The sequence below is a fragment of the Mytilus trossulus genome, chromosome 13, assembly GCF_036588685.1.
Source record: "Mytilus trossulus isolate FHL-02 chromosome 13, PNRI_Mtr1.1.1.hap1, whole genome shotgun sequence".
NCBI lineage: Eukaryota > Metazoa > Mollusca > Bivalvia > Mytilida > Mytilidae > Mytilus > Mytilus trossulus.
In genome coordinates, this window is record NC_086385.1 from 30,050,472 (window position 1) to 30,075,096 (window position 24,625).

Here is a 24,625-nt window from a genome sequence, read left to right on the forward strand (position 1 = left end):
TAAAAAAATGACAGCAGCACAATATCAAAATGGCAGAATTAAAAAATACCGATTTAAAGGATATTTCTAAAATTTGACTGAACAGTAAAGATTAAAAATTAGCAAAGACAAATAAAAAGAACACTTTTTATATAATTCAAATGATAAATAACGTTAGTACCTAGAATGTTCATTTCAAGATATCGTGTATTATCTGTGAGGTTGATACGATACATTTATCAACATATTTTTTGCATTTCCTTTTGTTCACAAAAAGAACGAGAAATTCTTTCACATAACCCTGGATAATCAACTTCTGTTAAAGGAAGGTCTTTTATTAATACCTATATTGAATTTGTTTCAAATACTCGAATCAAAATGTGCAGTTTCTGCTCTTGTGGTTAAACATAGATTTTTAATTATCTTTTTGAATTGAAAATTTCAATTCTTTAAAAGAAAATTATTAACAAAAATTGTAAGATTGAAAAATAAAAAAATCAAATCGGGTAATTCTAAAGTTTATCACTAAAAATGTACTTGAATCATTATAAACAGGACCTTTTATGGTTGATAAAGGAATGGCAATTGTAAATTAAAGCTGAAAAAACCCCCCTCATAATGCTAATTATTTATTGTCTTGGATGTTTTAAATATCCGTAGTAATATCAACATTAACAGTAATAGATGAATTGCACTGGATGCGAATTTCGAGAGTATGTTTCTTCAGTATTGGTTGAGACCAAAACATTTGTAATCCAAAACCTAATATCAAGATAGAAAAACTGCTAAAAAATAAAAAAACATCAGTAAAGCCAAACCTGAGAGAAAAAAGTGCTATGACGAAGGAGAAATTTTAATACAGCATATTTCAATAAAACAATATGTATTTATGTTCATGTTGGCTCCTGTGCTGGTGAAGAACTTGGTCTTTTCAATATCATATGTTAATTTGAAACAGAAAAGTCACAACATTACAGTAATGCATGTCCAAAGTTAGCAGCCTGACATTCAGTGTTTTGCCTGTTGCTATTATACGTGTTGCTTTGTAAATAAACTAGTCCGTTGTGTTTCTCATTTCAATAGTTTGACATTGTGTGATATCGAGGATTTTTAAAGCACGCATTGAGGTAAAAATTGTGTTTATTGTTCAAGGCTTTAGATTGAACTATTGCCGCTTATATCTACATCATTATTGTCTATGTTGGGTATTTTCACTACTTCTCCATTTTTTACTAGTAAATATATTTGTTTTATCATCTGAACAGTCAAACGGAATCAAAAGTTTGTAATTTCTCCATAAATATGTTTAAGATTATTTATTTTATTTTCGAGCTGTTCTGATATTAGAAAAGTCAATATTTCACAAATTATTCTCTTATTTCTATCTTTGGCTCCTCCGTATCATGTAACTTATCACTTCAATGTAACGCACCATTTATTTCAGTCTGATTTCATGTTCCAAAGTTTTACTACGGTTTTGGTATCGTCATTTACACACGTTTTTGAATATTTTGGTCATGCTTATTTCAATCTGTCTTCCACCCTCTGGTACCTTTTGCATTCTTTTTAATTCCTAACTTGATAGACTTCTTCTTAACCTGACTTCTCTGCATGACATCTATATAAACATTTACCGTCTAGACTTTCCAGTTTTCAAAATATTTAAGTAATGACATCAAACACTTTTAAAACACATAGCTTCAAATAATCTTTCATTTATAGGGATGATGTCTTATTAGTATATGAAACATCCCTTCTAATATATATTGAGTTCCTTTATATTCGAAGATACTTTTTTGTGTATAAAGGAAATTTGTATTCTTCACTATGCAATTTGATTTCGAAGATTTACCAAAGTCTGCCTTCAAGCCTATAGTTGATTTATGCTTCTATATATTGTTATGCCAACGACACTAACGGCAATTTATTCCCACGGATTATAATAAATCCACAGTATTTTGTGATAATATGCAATCACTGCAAAACGGTGAAAAAAGAAAGAAAAAACTAAGAAAAGAAAAGCAACAAAACCAGATATATGGATTTTGCTTGTCTTTGACTGTTTTTATCATAATTTCTTTCCCAATTTTGTTTGAAAATCATTCGGTTTGCCATCAATCTACACTTTTTTTTTTTAAATATCCTGTACCAAATAAGGAATATGGCAATTGTTATAAAATAGTATATGTTTATGTATGTTGGTGTTTGTTGCCCTTTTGTGTTTCTGTTGTTCAATTGTTTTCTTCTTATGAAAAGCAATATTTACAACTTTATCTCCATTCAACATTGGCTTTAGTGGCACTGTTCGTTCTGCTCAAATTCTTTGCCTAGTCTTTAAGCACTTTTGTGTATCTTATGTGATTTTTATCCGTTCCGATGGCTGTTAAATCATTCATACAATTTATATTGCCCTATTGCTATTTTTCCATTAAAAAAATCTTTTACATGCTACGTTACACCTTTTATAGGCTTTAAGCAGATTTAATATTTGGTCATCATGATCATGGAGTTGCTATTTCTTTACTCTGGTAAATTAAGTCTGGTGTAATTCGAAATGTCAATATTTGTAAATACTATGATCCTCATTGCTTTATCTTTTGTGTAAATAGGCCTTATATTACTTTAGAGTATTCTATGAAATAGTTACATATAGATATCATTATATTTTGATATACACCGGTATTAAAATAGTATGTAAAAACAATGTAAGAAAAGAGATTTAAATGTCATGTATACTTGTAAAAACAGAAACATGTGGTTAATTTCGTGATTGGTCACAGTTTCGAAAACAATATAACATCAACCAATGACGTGACGTTTTCCTTTTGGGGAACGAAAAATGAAACAATCAATAATTCTTTGGACTATTTATGGGCTTATTGAAATCAAGTATAAACTATCTTGAGGGAATCCTTCTGTATCGATAGGAAAAGCATCCCCACTTTGCATTCACCAACAGCTATAGAATATCTGATATATCATGATTATGGCAGTGATGTAAAATCAACACAGATTTGACGTTTTTTTTTGGAAGGAACAATGAAATTACCCATAGCCTTTTCTTACACCAACTCCAACTTGAGTGAAACCATGCGCGTCGACATAGTAAGCAACCCTACTTTCCATGCACCAACTATCAAACAATACCAAGGTTATCATGTCTAGTGACAAATGATAATGCCGGTATAACAATTTCGGTAAAATGACTTTTCAGAATTGATAATTAACAAAGGCAACAGTAGTTAACTGCTGTTTAGGAGATAACTGTATTGTATTTTAAGCTCGGACGGCATCAATTGGGGATTTGATGGTCGCAAATAAAGTTTACTGGTGACGCGTTAGCGGAGACAGTAAACGGGTATTTGCGACCATCAAATCCCAAATTGATGCCGTCGGAGCTTAAAATACAATATTGTTATCTCCATTCTAATGAAACTGACAGAAAACAACGTTAAAACATGTATTTAAAATCTGTAATATGCCGTCTGCGATTGCGCGTACGTACCATAGCATCAATTGTCAATTGATGCCATGTAAGAAAGTGACGTTATCCAATCAAAATGAACGTTACAAACGTTGTTGCATTAGAATTAAAAGTCATAATTTCATTAGGAGAAAACAAATTCGGGTTCCAAAGCGATGGAAACACATCAACCATAAGAAGAAAACAACGAAACAACAAAAACACAAAAGTGCAGCAAACGCCAACATACATAGAAATATACTATGTATTAACAATTGCCATATTTTTATATATATATATACTTTGTACAAGCTATTAAGAAAAATAAATGGTGGGTTAAACCAGGTTTTATGGCAAGCCAAATCTCCTGCTTATATGGCAATTATATATACATATCAATAAGAAAGACAACGTTACATTACAAGAGTTAAGCTTGAGCATGCCAATGGGATGATTCCTTTCTTGAAAGTTCTTAACTGTCAGAACTGAGATGTCAAAACAAATAGTTTGTTATTATCTCTGTTGTAAACAATAAGTGTTACAAGAATAATCTTCAAAAGACATACTCGAGACAAAAAGTTAGGGTAACCAGAAATACAAACTTTGAAGAGTACCAAAACCCTAATTACATAAATAGAACACTCCAAATCGTCAGAGGTCAATCTGAAGGAGAAGAAACCACAACTTTTAGAAACGTACATCAATGAATATGATCGTCCAATTTACAATGAATTTAACTGCCACTCTGGTATCTTTCGCACCTCCTATACAAATAAAATGTAGCAATCGTGACAATGCAGAAGCATCGACACATAGAAATAAGCATTGACTTATAACATATCGTGGACAAGACCATGTTGAAAATAATTTTAAGGCCGCATGAATTATACTGATGCAGGGTTTAATTTTGCATATATTAGTATACGAAACAAATACACTAAAGATACAAGGCATATAATATGTGACGCCAAACGTGGTTGATCTAAATAAAGGCAACAGAAGTATACCGCTGGTCGAAATTCATAAATCTATTGAGAAAAAAACCCGAACTAAAACTGAGGAAACACATAAAATATAAGAGGAGAACAACGACACAACAGAAAAACAACATTAAAATGTAACACACACAGAAATGAACTTTACTATATAACAATGGCCATTTCTTGACTTGTTACAGGACATTTTAATAAAAATATGGTGGGTGAAACCTGTTTTTGTGACACGCAAAACCTCCTGTTTTATGGCAATGCTAATTAATCATTAAAAGGACAACATTAACACTACAATATGAATAAATGGCAGAACATATAAGAAAAGGAAACAAACGAATAATAGCTAAAAACGTCTCAACAGCTGAAAGGCCAATTAATTGAAAAGTTGAAGAGCATTCCAAACTTAAACGAAAATGCCAAATTGTGCTTAGATATAGGAAGATGTGGTCAGTGTACGGCCTTCAATGTCATTTATGTTTTATATGTTTTAGAAGGATTTATAACAAGATATTTGTATGAACTGTGCATTTACAAATTGTCTTAATACGAGTCTTTTCATGTACTACTTGGTTGGTGATACCCTTGAAGGACTAAACGTTCACTTGTAGTGATATCGGATTAGATGTTGTAAATACTAATTAAAAATGCAAGGCAAGTTAATGCAGCCCACGCGGCATTTTTCGTCTACACGAACCTCGTCAATAGCACTAAGAGTATTTAAAAAAAAGCATAAACGGTCACAAAACTTGTTATTGAAGTTGCCAATTGATAAACAACATAACCCGTGTTTCTTTAATTCAATTTAAGATTGCTAAAATGATTTACGATTATCTACAACTATCAGTACAGAACTGATATCAAAACACAAGTTCAAGACTTTGACAACCAAGAAGCGAAATCACTATGTAAATTTAGACAAACAGGTCACTTTGATAATGGTAAAACTGGCATGGCATAAATTCGAGTTCTTAAAGGGGTCTCATTGAGGGGTTCTGATCCCGGATCCCACTTACTAATTTGTCGAATCCCGTCAATCGTAATAAAAATCGGCAATTCCGGGTCACGTTTAGATCCCAATGAGACCCAAGCTGCGTCATCAAAATTCATGTCTATACTGACGTATTACCAGTTTATTTTTAAAACTTCGTTCTATATCATTGGGTACGTTAGTTTAAAGAAAGCAAATAAACACGAATAAGTTGGCATTTTCGAATTAGTATACTCTTTATGAAAATAAAGTCAGTATGAAATATCCCTTTTAAACTCCGGAATGGTAAGGACTGTGAACTAGCAATTCTAATGAGGTATTGAGGTATGATTGGAATAGAATACTATCCAAAGACAAAAGAGACTAATAAATAAAGTTGACCGCACGTCAGCTTTTTTGAACTATTATAGACAGTACAATCTGGATGAATAATAATTGACACAATGTAGCTAAGAATACAATGTAATCAATAATCATAATAAAACCTGGATGAATCTGACCTAAGAATACAATGAAAAATAACATAACAAAAATACCAAACTCCAAGGAAAATTCAGACAGCAAACTCCCTTATCAAATGGCAAAAAAAGGGTAGCGTCATGTCAGCATCTTTTGGTACATGGCGGAAAGTAAAACCTCGATCAATCTTATTTCGAGACGTTGTGGCTTAGAATACAGTGTAAACATATTGACTTATGTCATCCTTTTTATGTCTTTTACTTTAGATAGAAAACCTGGATACAGTTTACCTTTGGACACTGAAGCTTAGAATACAATATATATGTTGACTTCATTTCATCATCTTTTGACATATAACAGACAGTAATTTCTTGACACATTCTTCAAAGAATACAATCTAGATATGTAGACTTCAATTGTGTTATTACATTTTATGTAGTGAGCTGTGGTTTTAGAGGTAAAGCAAAGATAAAAATGCTTTCTTTGCATTGACATAATGTCTAGGACGTAAACCTAGTGTGCTCAGCTTAAGATGCAATTCTTACGGGCAGGAATCTGTTGATAGTTTTGATTGTACAAAATTGTGCTGTTTTGTTATTGTGGTATCTTTTTTTTTTATCAGAATCATTAAGTATGACCTTGAACATACACGATCATTGATTAATTGTTGTTTGTAACGTCCTGTGACAAATATCACATGCATTTTCGACGAGAACACCATTAAAATCAAATTAAGTATGAACTACACGGTGGTATCAATGTGTGTCTAGTAATAGACCACCTTCTGTGGCCCATGTACTTATAAATGATTTATTGCACGTGTAGAGAGAGAACGTGTTTAAGTCCCCAAAATGAGCATCGGACTTAACGGTCGATTCTGGCCAGCCGTATCTGCATTTTTGTACATTCCACACAACCAAACGAAGGCCCCATGCTGTATGAAGTACGTTCGCAGTGGCGATGTTCCATATTCTATCTTACATTCAAGCTTACATCAATCACTGTAAATATACTTAAAATACCCGACAATAGAACGTCCGTGACTTTATCTATCATCAGGTCCGAGTACACAGTTATTTCGTAGTGCATTTCTTTAAGACCATAAATGAAAATAAAAAAATCAAAATTGCGCTTTCTCAATAATATTTTTACAGTGTGCTGTACTCCTTTTGGGACAAATTAAATCAAAATTATAGAAAAGTTATCGTCTCTAACACAAAATATTGACAATTTTATGTTGAGGGGGTCTTGCAAATTGTTGACAGCTTCTGAAGTACTAATTTTAAACCTTTTTTTTAAATTCATGACCCAGGTTTTTTTACAGTGTAATTTCATCCCCCTTCTTACTTTTTGAGGCATAAAATATGAAGAAATACATTTGGAAGGGGTATAAAAAAAATTGTTAGTAACAGACTGTCCACACCAGGAACTATATTCGTATATCGGGACAACGAAGGACAGCGATAATCAAGGGACGATAACTGTGTTCCAGTATCATCATTCATATTTTAAAGCGGTATAAAATATGAGAAGATATGATCAGATATAATATTTCATTTCCAATAGTGGACCCATTACGGGCATAATCAGTACATTTATTTTTTTTTATCACACAATTGCAATAGACAATAAAAAAAAAAAAAAAAATAGAAATACGTTTGACAAAAAAAATGAAATATAAATTAAGTTAATAATACATGTAGTCGCATATCCAAATCTGTATGTTTAGTGATTATTGACTATGCACCAGAAGCAGCATCACATCCATTATAGAAAAAAAACAACAGTTAAATTAAAAACGACTTGATTTAGCAGTTGCTTTTATCATTGATACACTCTAAATCATACAAAACTATAAATATGTATACCTTTAAATTCAACAAAAATGGACATAAAAATATAAAAAAAAATGTTGAAACTGTGGTGTAGTTGATGTATGTGTATTTATTTTACAAGCGTTGACCACAAGCATTTCGACCAGTCTGCATACATCGGGTGCACGTAACCCTTTTTGGAAATCTCTGAAGCAAGACTGGAAACAACTATATAAAGCAGGAAATTAAAAATGTCCTCTGTCTTGGCCCACTGTTTTATTGAATAACTTACTGCATTGAATCATGAAGTTACTAAATGTATTAAATTTACATTGGTCAAACTAAATAAAGATAATTAAATTTATCCTAATATACAACGAATATAAATCAAAAGCCACTAATATGTACAAATTGATAATGCTATCTTATGATTGTCTTTATTAAATATTTACTGCCAAATTCTATAGCCCTTGCATGACTACTTCTATGTAACCAATACGTCTGATAACTTAAGAAATGGGTCGGTAAATTACTTTTTGTTAATGAATTTGTTTTATGCACCGAATGCATATTTTTCCGTTATCTTCGACAAGCATGGTCAACTGCATTATCTTGTCTCATCGGAACTCGTGTTGTATGTTATATTACTATCCTAATAGATAATCGGGGTCTTATGAAATCTTGAAATGAGTTTAAATAATCAATTACAATTTATTACTGTCAGTCCTTTGTAAACATTTTAAAGATTTATGTTAATTTGACGGGAGTATGCTTGATAACTATGTAAGTGACGTTTGTCATTTAAAAATTAGTAGAAAAAGATCATTTAATATTGAAAAACAAATATTTCAAAAGGATGCTCAGTTTAGTTGTCTATTATTATAAAATTATAAAAATTGGCATTTTAAAAAATTATTTTCTTTGAGTAAGGTCAATTTAAACCAAGAGTTATTTCTTTGATTTCAAATATTTACTTATCTCGGAATGTCAATGGTATTTGATAACACTCAGGACACAAACTGAACCTCACTTCAAGGTGTTGATAGGTCAAAAGATAAAAAGAACAACTTAGACACGTCACAAACACGTACGAATAGTCATAACAGTTCCTTATGAATGGAAGATGCGTTCAAAAGCTTTGATTTGGTTAAAATGAGTGATCAAAGGGTTTATTTACCCTGAAATTAGTCAATGTAATTTAAATTTCAAACAAATTTCAAAGTTAAAAAATATCAGAACACATAACACGATGTAAAAAGAATTAAAACTTTGAAAAAAAGTCGAGACTAAGACAAAAATAGATATTTTATTTAATATTCCCTTTAGAAAAGATCAAGAGATGAAATAATTCATACCCGGATTGATTAAAAGATCAAAGACACAATTGACCAAAGTTTGGTTTATGATACGAGCCGTATAAAGTCCTAATGGTTTTTATTAGAAAAAAATGCTCAGACTGTGAAAGTTTTAATTGAAGTGAAATGTTAGAGATGTAAAAAAATGTTGGGACATATTTCTTGTGAAAATTTGTTCAATTGAATGTATAGTTTATATAAGTAAAATGTAAAAGAAAGTGCGATACTATGATTTGGGCGAGCGTGTAATATTTTACTTATAAAATCGTTACAAATCAGGATTAAAAAATATTTGAATATATTTGTCACAAACAAAAAAACGACTGAAACGAATTTCAAATCGTTATGCGGTACCCATTTGGATTTTACCACTTTGTGTGCATAACCAGAGACAAAGTTCGTGGTACATTTTAATATACTGTTTCATGGAATAAATGACTCGAGATATAAAAACGTGTAAAATGCTACATGTATGAACAAGCAATTTAATGTGAGATGCAAAGAATTGCACCAATCCTAACAATTTTGAATCAAAGAGGTGCATGTAATTAATTGTACATTAACAAGCTAGAAAGTCATGTAATTAAGTGCAATCTATGACAAAAAAAGTGAGAAATTCTGTGTGACTGTGGCAAATCCGAAAGGAATTCACTTATCCATGTACTAATATTGTTTTTATTACTCTTGAAGGTGGGTGTTTAATACTCGAATTATCACCACAAATGGGCCTATAGCGATGACTTTCAAAATTAAAAGATACAAATTTTACACCTTTTACCTTAATTGGTTACTCTAGCCGTAGTTTATTCGCTTGTAATGAAATTGACTTTTGTGAGGGTCATTTAATAACGAAATTGCCAATAAACTTGACTACAATAATAAAAATTGCCAACAAATATCTGACAAATTTTGTAAATAGCGTTGATACAAATCAATTTATTCAGACCAGTGGTCATAAATACTAAGTGACCGTTAATAGTCCAGTAATAGAACGTCTTAACTGGTCTTAGATTGAAAGGTGAAAATCGGTCACTGCGCAACTGCAACAAACTAGAAGAAAATAGAGGAGTTCCAAACGAACTATATTGTAAATCATTCAGTTTCAAATCAAACTTTTCCATATGTGTATGATCTACAATTATGAGAAATGGGAGTTTCGAATGTTTCATCGGATCGAAACTAATTGATTTGGGAAGAAAATTTATTGGCCATTGCTCTTAAGTTGAAAGTTATCTTTATAACTGTGATTTGTTCACTCATTCATGAAAAAATAAGTCACACTTCGTTTAAATTATACTAAAGAGATACTAAAAGAAAAAAAATCAAATGGCTTTTGAAAATGTCTTGTTATTTATTTGTGATCTTGATTTTTCATGGTTGAATGAATTTGAAAATTTCAACAGTCAATCAGATTGACGGAGGTAGTGCTAAAAACGGTAATGTGTACCGAAAACCACATTGACCATTCGGGAAAAAAAATTCAGCAAAACCATGCTTAGTGAGGCTAAAAGTTAATGGTAAATTGATGGTTTTCTTCTCAATCTGTAGTTAATAACTGATAATTTATTTTTATTACACATTGATAGTATTCGTTAGTCATTCCAAATGAAAGCATGTAGGGAATTTACTCAGTTCACCAAAGTACACGTTTGGATTATCCTGAAACACCTCGTCATTCAGAACCAATTGTAACACCTGTTTGTGCTATTTTTAATTTCTTTTGACTGAAATGGAGTAATCAACAAGTTGCGTCAGCGACAAAACAGTGTCTACAGATATTTCCGGAAAAAAGACCGTTATGGGTTTTTTGCTTTAGTTTGTAACATGCGTATATTTTTTTCCGTTTTAACTTAAATTACTGGAATATTTCATAGTTGACAAGAAACAGAGAAGAATGGAAACGATAACCATGAAAAATCAAATCATGGAAACAATATTATAATAAAATAATTATGGACAGAGAAAAATTCAAACTCTATAAAATTATTTAGCGATTGTTTTACGCATAAAATGCAATTGACGTTACTGGTACTAGTTTTATTAATAATTCCGCTTAAAGGACAAGGAAAGAAGTCCAAGTTAAAGGGAACCAGATGGTGGTAAGTATAAAGACAAAAGATATATGATATAATAGTTTTAGAACCAAAAGTTTGACTTACAAGAAAACATGACTTCGTCATGTACATAGTTGTGTTTGTTTTTAAGAAATGAATAAAACAAATTTACTAGTGTTTAGAACCAAGGATGAAATTGTTAAAAAAAAGAATAACGAATATTTTATATCAACAAATATTGAGAAAATACTTTGAAATGAGTTTTGTCGTATATGATGAAAGTTAAAATTAAAAGTTCAAGTTCAAGAAATGTTTAAGAAAATGTGTAATTTACTGTTAAGTAAGACTATTTGTGTTAGAAAAATTACTTACAACTTGTAGGGGAACAGATAAAAGACTGGTGACAAAATAATCTCAAAGAAGATATTTAAAATAGTCTAAACTTTCCCCGGAGATTTAATAACTAAATTTCAATATATTGAGAAAAATAGTCCTGGAAGTTATATAACTTATCGGAAGCCACTATCAAACGCACAAATATTATCTATTATAACTCAAAATTCCGCTAGCCTCATTCTAGATCAAAGCTTCGTCTCGGTGACTTATGAATTCAAACAAGTCAGTAGGATATAAGACTTAAAATTAAGAGAATTGGACACTTGTTTAAAATATCCGAATAGAGATTTTTTTCATCTAAAATTTAATATCATGAGGGATGGAGTCTTCAATAAATCATAATTTAAACGTATTGAAATTGTGTTTTTTCTTCAATAAAAGAAAGGATACAGTCGGAAATTAACATTTTTAAGCCGAAAGTGTTCACATGTAAACAAAATTTGCCATCATTCAGTGTTACTAGTAGGTATTTCCAGAACAGATATATTATCTTTTTTTCAGCTGTAACAATATAAGAAGCCAAATCGAATTTCGAAAATTACAGTTTAGAGAAAATTTAAATAGTTTATCAAATATTAAGAAATCGATGTATGTCTTAATGTCTTCCAACCACTTATATTTTAAATGGTGTTAAGTATGCTAATGATTCGATCAGAATTATATTCTATGTCGATTTAAAGTAATGATAACGTAGCATTCGATTCTCATTTATGAAATATAAGAAAACAAGATTAAAAAGGATACAACAAACACAATACATCAAATTATGAAGTGAATTTTTAGTTTGAGGACAAATCTTGCTTGTATGGTTTACTAGAATTTGAGAAACTATCCTATTCAATTTTCTGCTTTTTGGTCGGGTTGATGTCTCTTTGGCGCATTCTCCTTATCAATTCTCAATTTTATGACGCAAAAATAGTTTCCAGCAAATAAAATAAAAAGGACAAACAATTTTGCTACATTAGAATCCTTCTTGAGCCAAACTTTACTTGTTTTTCTTACAAGAACACCTCTGTTTGAAAATTCGACCTTTGTAGTACGTACGACGTTTGAAAAACAGATTACACGAAAGAAGTTTTGTTTTTTGGTGTTGTTTAACGCCACTTTCAGCAACCAGAGGGTTAGCATGGCAGCTATTTTTTTTGGTTGTAAAAATCATTTAAGCTCTAAAACCAGATTGTATCTACCATTTTCCTCATAAGGAAATGCATGTACCTAGTCAAGTATCTATATGACAGTTGTTATCCATTCGTTTGATGTGTTTAAGCTTTTGATTTTACAATTTTATTAAGGACTTTCCGATACGAATTTTCCTCGGAATGCGGTATTTTTGTTATTTTACGTTTTATCACAGTCTGACATTTTCCTCTAATTTAAGTTTCTTATACCAAAATTACTAGCAGAAGCATCAAGAATATCCTGAACACAGTCATGCTCTATATCAAAGTGTGTTTTTATCAAGAAACTAGCAGAATGTTCACACCAAAATTGAATATCGCAATACTAGTATATAATTTTAAAAGATTTTACACGCAAGCTGGGTTTCAAAATTTTAAGTATGCAAGATGAATTCTGACTTTTGTGATGCAAAACGGATGCCACTTAATTTACACAGCAGAAACTGCTATCCATTGCCGAGTTCATGAAATCCCCCTCTAATTTTAGCAGTGTCTTCATTGTTTAAACTTCGTCTTTTGGTTTCTTAATTAAAGCCATAATCTGGACATTATTAACGCAAATGTCTTCATATTTAAAAAAAATAAACACATTCTATATGAAATATTTGGCTAATCATGTCAACAATTTGTATAACTTTATTCATAGTTAAAGTTACAAAAAACCGAACAACATTTGATATATTTGTTATATCTAAGTATTTCATTACTATTTTGTCTAATGTACATTTAGCCCCATATCAATGTATTCTTTGTAATCTACAAAATCATGGTAAATAAAATATTTTCAATTTTACGAGAAAGGCTTTTAACGACTCATTTCCGTATAAAGATTTTATATATTTATTTACAAATACAGTACAAGAAAGAAAGAGAGAGATGTCAAATACAGATATTTATGATTAAATGAAATACATTTAAAATGTTTTTAAATTACTAATCATACAACTCCGCTCTTAACCGCAGAATAAACTAGCGAAACCTCAAATTATTTTGATATTTTTATTTCAAATTGAACAATTTTTCTAAAGAAATAAATATGAATGGAAGCTATTTGTTGTAAAAATTGGCATAAAAATGAAGTAAATTGCAAAAATTGCAGATAAAAAAGAAATAAATTTGATTATCAACATATTTGTCTGATTTAAGCGAATTTACAATCGGAAGTTGAATGCATATAGGACGACCACGTACTTATTAAGTTATTCAAACATTATGAATACAGTCTGTATCAAAATAAGAAGATATGATTTCCAATGAGACCACTATCAACAAATAACTAAATGACTTGGAAGTTAGCAACCATATAGGTCACACACGGTCTGCAACAATTAGCACTACCAATACCGCATAGCAAGCTCTAAAGGTACCTGAAATAACAATCCCAAAGAGAAAATTAACGGACTGGTGTACGATGTTCAAAACAATAATCGAAAAAGGAATTTGCAATACAGCAGCAAACAACAAACACTGAAATCTAGTTATAGAATTGTGCTTGCTTTTCAGTAAAAGCTCTGCATAATTCTATCAATGTTTCAAATTAAAAAGAAATTTCATCAGGATTCAAATCAATGTAAATGTTATCTAACATATATATATATATATCTTTATTTGTTATATAAGTAACATTATACTTGTGACATAAACAAAAGTAACAACAACAATAAAAAAACTGAGTTGAACAAACACACATGACTATATTATATATATACAATTAAAACTAACAAAGAGTCCCCTGTCCTCAGCTCTAAAGACTGTTTTATAAAGGAACCTGTTTTTTTTCACTTGATTTATAGTTTTTAAGTACCAGACATAAGTCATCATACAGCCTTCAACTCTGATAAAAACCAAAACAATATAGTCAGGATATAGACGGACTCGATATGACATATTATTGGGCAGTTAAAACAATGCACGTGGTTTTTTTTTAATTACCGTGGATATATATCATGTATATCCTAAATATAACTTCATCTTGTTTTGTTGGAATATGTTTTCTTCAGATGCATTTTAGATTTGTCTTACAAGAAAAAAACATTCTAAGATGAAGAAAAAATATCTGGTTTAAAAGAATGTTTTTCAAAACAATTTGCATTTGCTTAAAAACAAACGTGAATGTTCCTTAAGAACTATTCAGGCACGTGGTTTCAATTACCGCCTTCCCTATGAAATCCCGAATATTTGCGACTTGAAATCTTTTAAAATGGTATGGGAAAAGTAAAATAATGATATCTTATTTGTAATGAGAATAAAAATTCAAAGCATCCAATATTGTTATTCGTATACTAGTATATTAAACTTTTACCGCTAAATGTTTGAAACCAAACAAAAGAAAACTTTTGTTTTATTTTGTTTAATTGTTGCTTACACAAATACTTAGAATGTTTTGAATTTTGGCACTTTTGCCAGCCAGACGTTACATGTGGATACCATTGCAAAAACCTTCTATGTAGGCGGGAATTTTTTTTTATATGCAGAGGTCCAATAGAGGGCTGCAAATTTGTAAAACAAATCTATGAATCAACTCAATTTAAGTACCCACACACAGAACTAAAAATACAGTAAACATTATCATTTCTATTCAGGAACAGATTTTTCTTGATGGTCTTAATGGGGATCTTTCTTTTCTTTATTAATCTTTATATTTTTTGCCTATTTTTCTGTTTTCTTTAATTTTTTTGACTTTTTATCCCTCCATTCTTAATAGTTTAGTACCCCATTATTCTCCATCTTTAATTTGTTTTTCTCTATTTCTTTTTCGTGTCATTCTTTCTGCACAGTTTGTCAATTAAATAGTCTCTATTCTATTACCCCATCCTCACCCTCTTACAATACTAAATGAACTTACATAAGACCTATCTTTCAGAGGAACTGTATCTTATAAATATTTATTGAAAATTGTACTTCTCAATTCGTTAACCAATGAAATCGTCGGAATCTGAATATTGATACAGCAGTGACTGATAGCGATGCACGAGATGCACGTGCAAAGTCGCCCACTTCCGACAAGGCATCATCATTTGTCAGAAAAAAAACACTGCGTACATTTGAATAAATCTTAGTATTTTACAAGCTATCAACCACTTTTAAGAACGTTCTTAAATAATAGTCCGATTATCTTTAAATCTTTAACGACTTTATGAATAAAGGTTAATTTGTGTTACTTATTAATTAGCGTGTTTAAGAGATAAAAAAGATTTTTGACATAAAGAAACGGGTATCTGCCATCTTAATCGCTGTCTGATTAAAGGGGCGTAATTCTTTATCTGTCGTTTGAAACCTAATTAAATAATAACCAGAGAGCAAATAGTGAAATTTCATTGAAAAAACTGAGTTGAACTTTAACTTTTAAATGAAAGAAAAGTAATACGGGATCAGAAAGCCTAATCAAGCATGTAACGCGAAAAGTCGAAATCAAGTATATCAGTTTTCTGATGGCACATCTAGTGTTTCTTTTCCCGCGACTAAATAGAGATGTTCCGAAAGATACAGTTAGAAGTCTTTTGTTTTTAAATTTTGTTTTCCTGTTGAAATGTGGTTAGGTGTAGTAAATTAAAGTTTAAAGATAATTCCTTACCTTGTGTGGAAGTAATATATATATATTCCTTTTGTTCCTTCTTTTTAAATGGTTAGATATCCTCTCTTTTCCGTCCCTTTGATATGGTTTGTTGTGAACTTTTTAACACTTCATTCATTATTTCACAAAACTAAAACCTTCTTTTATTCATTCTGACTGAATATTTGTATATTTCATCCATACATGATTAAGAAATCAACGAATTTCTAATTTCACGAATCCTTCGAATCAGAACCACATGTATAGCTAAATACTATTCAATTATGTTAAAATTCGCCTTTATAAATTAAAATTTATATACAGCGTCCGAAAATGGATATTAACAATTTCGTTTGAAATTAGCTTTATACTATTTACCTCAGTTGAAAATCGCCATTATAACTTTAAATTCGTAACGAAACAAGAGAACAGCGTCCGAAAATGACAATATCATTCAGTTTGAAATATAATCAAAAAGTTAAGACTAATAAACATCAATGTATTCGGTTAGAAGGATACAGTTGTTTCTGAATCAAATATACATAAAAAGTAATAGCAAAAGAAGAAATAAGCTGCTAAAAGGAACAGATATATATTTCGTATTCTAAATAGATATCTTAGTCCGTTTGAAGATGAGATAGGGTCAATATTGCCTTTGAAATATTTGCTACTATACGGTAATTTATTATAACATCAATAGAAGAAATTTCTTTATAGTTTGCGATGCAATTATCAGATCAAAGAAGAAAACCTGCTTTACAATACAAGATCATACAATATCAATCGTACTTGAAAAGGAGGCTTGTTTTTTAATGTTTCTTCTTGCGCGATTTGAACTGGTATTTTTTATATATTGATTCAAGTTGCACATCATAGCGTATATCAAGATGCTCTGGTTTTGTTTGATGTTTCAATAGTTAATATTTTTCTAAATAGTTGTAGCATACATAAAGCATTGAGCTTCAAAGTATTCATTTATTTAGCGTTAATCTGTGAACATACACAAAGGGGTATAAATGGGTACGTTTATGATATAATCTAATTCTGACGTAAATTGATTTACACAAACAATCTAAACTTAGTTAAGAAAGTGTTTTCTGGTCGAAAATTGTTTTAAAACATTCTACATTTCACTTACACTGAATGCCCTTGTTGGCATTAGTGGTTATAGTTTAGATGCTTTCTAGTTTCTGTCTGTTAGTCCTGTTTGACACCTCTGACATTCAGTTCATTTGATACATGATAAAAGGTACAGATACTCATCTTTTGACCAGCATTTAGTTATTAAGAACAATGCCTGCCGGCCCCCCTAAACCCCGAACCCCCAATAAAAAAATAGTAGATCCGATTATCATATTAGCTTTACCCAGAAAAGTATAAGGAATTGCAATTCTGACACGATTCTGGTGGAGTAAGATGCTCAGAAAGCACAGTGTACATGGTGTAAGCAATTCAACCGAAACCCCTCTTTACGATATCTTTTGACTATTATAATAATAATCTTTATTGTCATATAAGTAACATTATACTTGTGAAATAAACAAAAGTAACAACAACAATAAAATAACTGAGTTAAACACCCACATATCTATTTATATACAAGTAAAATTAACTATTATAAGTCGGACACTATGAAATCAAAGAGCAACTGGCCTACATTGTAAATCATTCTATAGTACAAGCTTAAGTATGGTTGAATACATGCTAAATCAAGTTTATTTAAGATCAAGCAGTGGCGGATACAGAATTGTTTATAAGAGGGGACCCACTTACTGCCTAAGAGGGACCGCTTCATTCATGCTTCAGTGATTCTTTATATAATCATCCAAATTTTCAGAACAAAAGTGGTGTGGGCCCGGGACCCCTGCCCCCAAAGTCCTCATGTGTCCATTAAAAAAGACAATGTCTGTTGGATGAAAACAAACTATCTTTGCAATGTTATTTGCGCAGGTCAATTTTGCGTTTTAATCATTCGGATCACGGAAAGTGTAGTCAAAACATGTAAGTAACCTTGTTTTGAAGATCAACAAATCATAATTATTCAACCCGAGAAACGTTAAAAAATTAATATACAATCATAATAAACTCATATATGATGAGAAATCACTTTGCTTTTATGTCCTATGGGCAAACAGGCACCTAAGAATTAGTCAATCATGAAAAAAATATCTTAATTTCATCATCTGTTTCAATTGTACAACATTAAAAATATATGAGAAATGATATCAAATTTAATTTATTTTAACATATCGTAATATATCATTTACATATATACTTATAAATATGAAAATACCACACATAAATGTAAGCTAGTAAAACCATTAAAGTTTTGCTTCAAATCTGATAAAAATGACGTCGATGTTGATATCATATACATGTGTCACTAGATATATACTACTATAAATAATCGATTGATTGTTGGTTGGTTGGTAAACGTCCATTGGCAAATAGTTCATGTATGTTTAGGACAATACTACAGTGAATATTTGATCAGAAGTTATATCTCAACAATAATGGTTGTTAGACCAAAACATATATAGTTCTGCTTCCTGTCTCCATAATTGCTGATGTCTACCCGAATACATATTTGTACATCTTTGGTTAAACAACATAAATGTCCAGCCACGGTATTTTTGGCTAAGAACTATGAAATTTCAGAACTTATCCATTAAGTGTATTTTTTTATCTACCTACTTACCCGTTTTCTGCTTTCAGAAAACAAGTGTATTTTATATTACAAATTAATCGTAAATTCATTTGACAGAAAACGATGAAGAATAATTCTAGAGAAAATAATATATTTACGAAACTTATTGAACCTCGTAAAAATCAAATCAATAAACCAATAAACGTTACAATTACGGTAATTGGCGATAACAATACACAGATGGTTAAATCCAATTATAATTGTTATTCTATTACACTTTAACAGGCGTAGTTATTTTTGAACACGTGATATTGCATGTGGATGCTAATAATATAACCGGTAATAATATAAGGGTTTCACTTGGTATATCAGACCATAGATGTATAAACCCATATATACATCTATGATCAGACTCAATCATTGTTTGTGAAAATGTATGTTATGGACTTCATTTACTGTATAAATTTGTATTAGTTTCAACATCTACCACGGGGTTTTAACAATCTTGACTACCCTGTTTTCTTGGGCGACAACTTTCAACCAAAAACTGTGTTTGCCATAACTAACTTCCTATAAACTAGTGTGTTCATTTGATTCGTCTCTAAATTATGTGAAATCTTTTATGTATGTGTTTAATTTGGTGTTATATTGTGTGTTCAACATTTACGACATATGGTCTTGATACCCTCACAAAAAAAGGGGGGTATCTGCATACATACAACTTGTTTAGGCCCAACACATTGTGTACATGCATAAGGTTTAAATATAGGCTATCTGGAATATGTGTTGAGTTCTATATATGTAATTTTCGGAGGAGACGAGCGTGGACTGTTTTACTGTCGCAAACTCCGAAACAGCGTGAAAGTTGCGCAAAGCTACGTCATTGTTGTTTCGGAGATTAATACTGTCCAGTAGTTTCTATAAATTCTGTACACTTCATATACCTATATAAAAATAAAGAGATGTGTAAATATGATTGTCAATGAGACAACTTTCCACCAAAGTTCAAATGAAGTGAGGCGTATTAAACGTTTTTTCTTAATATAAGATATGAACGCTGACAGCAGACGTGTCAATTTCAATTAAAAGAACATGATCTACGTCATTGATCGAGCAAATATGTGATAGCTCACAGACAAATATATCTTGATATTATCTGATCTACACTGTATAGTAGTATCTTCATTTAGTGGTTTCGCCTGTGTCCTGACACAATAGACTGTCACCGTAGTTTTTATGTTAAATCAAAAAGTGTCCCTGAAATTGATTTATTAATGATAAACATAAATGAAGATTGTTAAAAAATAAATATTTACAAATTGAAAATTAAAGAATAATAAAAACTGTAAGATCTAAAGTGAACGTTATACATAAAAATACAGCTTGGTATCAACAACAACAGCCAAGTGTTTATATAAAAGCTCTTAGTGACCCGATTCCAGAAAAGTTTTGAATAAATTTCACCTAGACTATCAGAGTTCTTCATGTGCACGTCCTAAAGAAGAACTCTACAATTTAGTGCATGTCGTTGTTGCTATGGTGGAATCGTATAATATTTGGCATGTCTTAGCCTTTAACAGATGACTATTTGATACGAGGTTTGTGGAAGAATTTTTAATGTATTGTTGCTTACATCTACGGCATCTTGACTCTGGTGGATATATGTCTCATTGGCTATCATACCTCTATTTTGTATCTTTTAGTTCACTGAAAAAAATATCAATTGGACTACCAGTCCATTATCATAGTTGTGGCAAAAATTGAATGTTGAATACCCTTCTCCTTTCAGTTAAAAAAGACCCGAATTCAACTTCTGATGTTGCAGCTGGGGTTATAGGCAGAATTTCGAAATAGGCAGATGTTTTTATTCAACTTTTGTTTAGAGTGACAACAAATTATCAAAATTAAACTTGATAATATTTTTAATTAAATAATCATAAAATTTATTCGTTTTAGAATTATACAAACTGATTAAAAAAGTAATGTTTAAATTTTGACAAGGAAATGAGCAAGCTTGTACCTATTGTCATTTTAAAGACTAGAACACTTAAGAAATTAACAAGCCAACTGTGATCCATTTATACCATCTACAACTCTGACCAAAGAACTGCCAATCTCGGATTCAGAAATTTGAATATAAAAAAAAAATCCGTGCGATATTTTAACTACGGTTGAATAACAAAATTGAAACCAAGTAAAATAGAAACGTGATTATATTTTAATCCTGACCTTTATAAAGGTCCGAGGAAAATTTAAAACATAAAGTCCCTACTCAAATGGCAAAATCAAAAACTCAAACACATCAAACGAATGAAATCAGACTGTCATATTCCTGACTTGGTACAGGCATTTTCTTATGTAGAAAATTGTGGATTAAATCTGGTTTTATAGCTAGCTAAACCTCTCACTTGTATGACAGTTGTATAAAATTCCATTACACTGTACATATATGAAGTGGAAAATGGCAAAAAAAACAAACAACAAAAAAACAAACCCAGCTGCGTTTTCACTAATATTCAATTGACCAGATATTGGACCAATGATTCATGAATACTGACCACACAGTAAAATATTTGTACGTCTATTTGACCTTAAAGATATGTAGATAGTACTATCACTAAGTTGTGACCAGTGACACTCTCAGTGCTTTCGGCGAAAAAGATCATCAACTTGTTCAATACGAATAACGAGCATTGCTCCTATATTATTAATTTACTTTAAAAAATTCGCTGTTGAAAGACGGAAAAAGGTGGAAAATGTCGAATTTAATGCTTTAATAATGCTTTCCTGATTAAACATATCAAAAAAGCTTTAGTTTTTAACAGAAGTATGTGAGAAAAAAGTGGAAAAAAGTAAAAAAAAACTGAAATCCCCTAAATCGTATATAATTTCATAAAGTTGAACTCATATTATGATAAGTACAGTCTTACATGTAACTATCTTCCTTTTCATATTAAGCTTGAAGCTGCATCTTATTTGAATTAAACAAACTACATGTACAAAAAACAATGTCTGCATGTAGCCCACGTATTTGTTAACTACAATCAACTACTTCTACAGAAAGCTCCGTGCTGTTTTTCACATTCTTTCGATCATGTTTCCCATAACAACAATCAGTACCATACCAATTGAATAAAGACTTTTCTCTGTATAGGTCACTTGCAAACTATTTCTTCTATTTACAGGTCACTTGCAAATACTGGCCAACCATGAAACGATTTGCATTCTAACACTCAACTTTAAAAATAAAGGTCTGCATGTTGCCCACATATTGTCTACAAAATCAACGTAGATACATCTAATTCTACACAACGCTACGGGCTTTTCACACATTTTCATCAACATTGTACCCCATGACAACATTCAATGCTATACCCTGTGCAATTTTTTTCTTTGTAAAGTTCACTTGTAAACGTTTTTTGTCTTTTTACAGGTCACTTGCAAACATTGGCCAACCATCAAACGATTTGCATTCTAACACTCAACTTTACAACAGCCCTAGTCTTCTACCTCTTACTAAACGACAGAGGCGACTTGTTTCTAAAAACCCAGGAACTATTTTGGCGCTAATGAGTGGCGCCCGGATGGCCATAGAAGAATGTAAATACCAGTTCCGGAACCGCCGCTGGAACTGTCCGACACACGACGACAGCCACGGTGGACCTATCTTTGGAAAGATTTTGCAGAAAGGTAAGAATATAACTTTGTGTGTTGCATTAATTCTAATTACATTTAAGAATAAGATGCTTCCTTTTAGAATTTTATTGGTGTATAAAAGCGATGACTAAAACACATTCTGTACGATCAACGCTTTTACAACCATATGAAATTATAAAACAATCATTCTATTCTTCAAACTAAAATTTTATATAACAACCATGTATGTAATTAAGAGCGTCTTGTATGTTTATCTTTACATTGTAGCCAGGGATAGCACGTGCGGCCATAGCTTTTGTATTTTATACGGAAATAAAATTTTAATGGTAGTCTCTCAAATTTACGAATTCTAATGAAACATACATGAAATGAAACAATCAAAACGTACTATTTTAACATATTAGAACTCCTTTTGGAAACTATATCAAACCATCATTTCGTTTTGAAGGTAAACTGTCTTATTCCATCAGACGTTTAAGAGTACAATTATGTCAAGTGGACAAGAGCAAAGGTGTTAAACTTTCTTTTCAGTAAAAGAGACGTTATAAAATATTGCCAGACACAATTTGTCATAAAGTTTAAATGATAATAAATAACATTCACTTGTTAAATAAGATTTAATCACTTATTTATTGTGAAGACTGCTATAATATTAATACACTATCACCCAGAGCTGTTTAAACTGTTGTCACTTTGGAATGTATATTGCTTCGAATATTGTAATACCTTTCGGGCGAAATTGATCACAATCAATTTGTTATCGCGGACCTCGTTGAAAACATCGTAAATGAAATTCAAATCACCTTTGGCAAATTTTTCTTATTTTAGTGTTTTATTTGTTGAATACACCGTTAAAATGTCGTAAAAAGTTCAAGACTTTACACTCTTGTTTAACTTTTTAAGGATAAGTAGATTTTGATTTTTAAATGAGAAAAAGCTTTTTATATTCATTTAAAGTTTTAAAATATGTTAAAAGTTTTTGAAATATAACACCCCACGTGAAGGAAATATGCCGAGTTAATTAAATAACATTTTAACGTATACATGTTTAAAACTGTAGATATTTGCAATTAAAATTTATATAATGTGTAATCAGTACTTAATCTTAAAGCAACGATATAGTGGTTGTAAAACAATTTAAGATTTTGCACCGATTGAACAATTTAAAGCATTACAGCAAAAAAAAAAATGTGTGTGAATAGATTCCGGATGACGTTACCAGAAATTGCTGTAAAAATATTAAAGTAATTTTTTTGTATATCAAATTTCATATTTTGAAATTTAAGATCTTGCACCGATTAGAACAATTTTAAGCATTACAGCAACACAAAAATTGAGTAAGTATCGTAGAAGATGACAAGAAAATTCCGGATGACGTTACAAGACATTGCCGTCAAATATAAAAATACTAATTTATTTTTTATTGAATTTTATGTTTCAAAATTACATCAATAAACTGTTAAAAACACCAAAAAACCTAATTACTCTCACTCGAGGGATCTGTTTCCATTCTAAATGGGCTTGACTATAATTTAGATGGAGTGTTGTCTCATTGTCACTTATACAATATCCTCTAATATCTAGTGAATATACATCTAGAATAAAATACAGAAAGGACTTTGAGAAAACATGTCAACTTTGCAATATTTAACGCAATCGCATTTAACAACAATGTTGTATTTTTACGAATATTGTTAACATTGTTGAACTGTTATAAACCGAATCGGTAATTAGTTTAATCACACACACCGTAATGACAAAATACTGCAAGATAAATCTATTTCTTGCATTTAAACTTACTATATCTTAAATCAAAATATGTAATTGTGTCATTCAATTGTTTTATCCCGCAGTTATCGGTATTTTGTTATCATTGTCACATTGTCGCTCTTTTATCATGGAGGTACATCTACTATCATTGTCACGTGACATTGTCACATTGGCAGGTATGGATGTCGATCACGACCTTTTTAATTTAATTACTAATTAATTAGGCTATTTGATTAGAATCAGGTTAAAAGAATGTGACATTAAGAATTCATCATGTCAATTATGATAAAAACACCATGTACACTGCAGAAAATTGAAAT

The 24,625-nt window shown here is 30.8% G+C and overlaps 1 protein-coding gene across 2 annotated transcripts in view; it reads left to right on the forward strand.

Annotated features, from left to right (window-relative positions):
* Positions 1-10,089: 10,089 nt before the first annotated feature.
* The window catches only part of LOC134694588 (protein Wnt-1-like), a 36,084-nt gene continuing 21,548 nt past the window's right edge, over positions 10,090-24,625 (forward strand). Inside the window, exons 1-2 of one of the 2 annotated variants that reach the window (XM_063555613.1) lie at positions 10,090-11,149; positions 22,312-22,568. In XM_063555613.1, coding sequence (XP_063411683.1) covers positions 11,061-11,149; positions 22,312-22,568 — 346 coding nt within the window. In that variant the 5' untranslated portion in view covers positions 10,090-11,060. The remainder of the gene's footprint in view (positions 11,150-22,311; positions 22,569-24,625) is intronic. The other variant, XM_063555612.1, reaches the window with a different exon arrangement.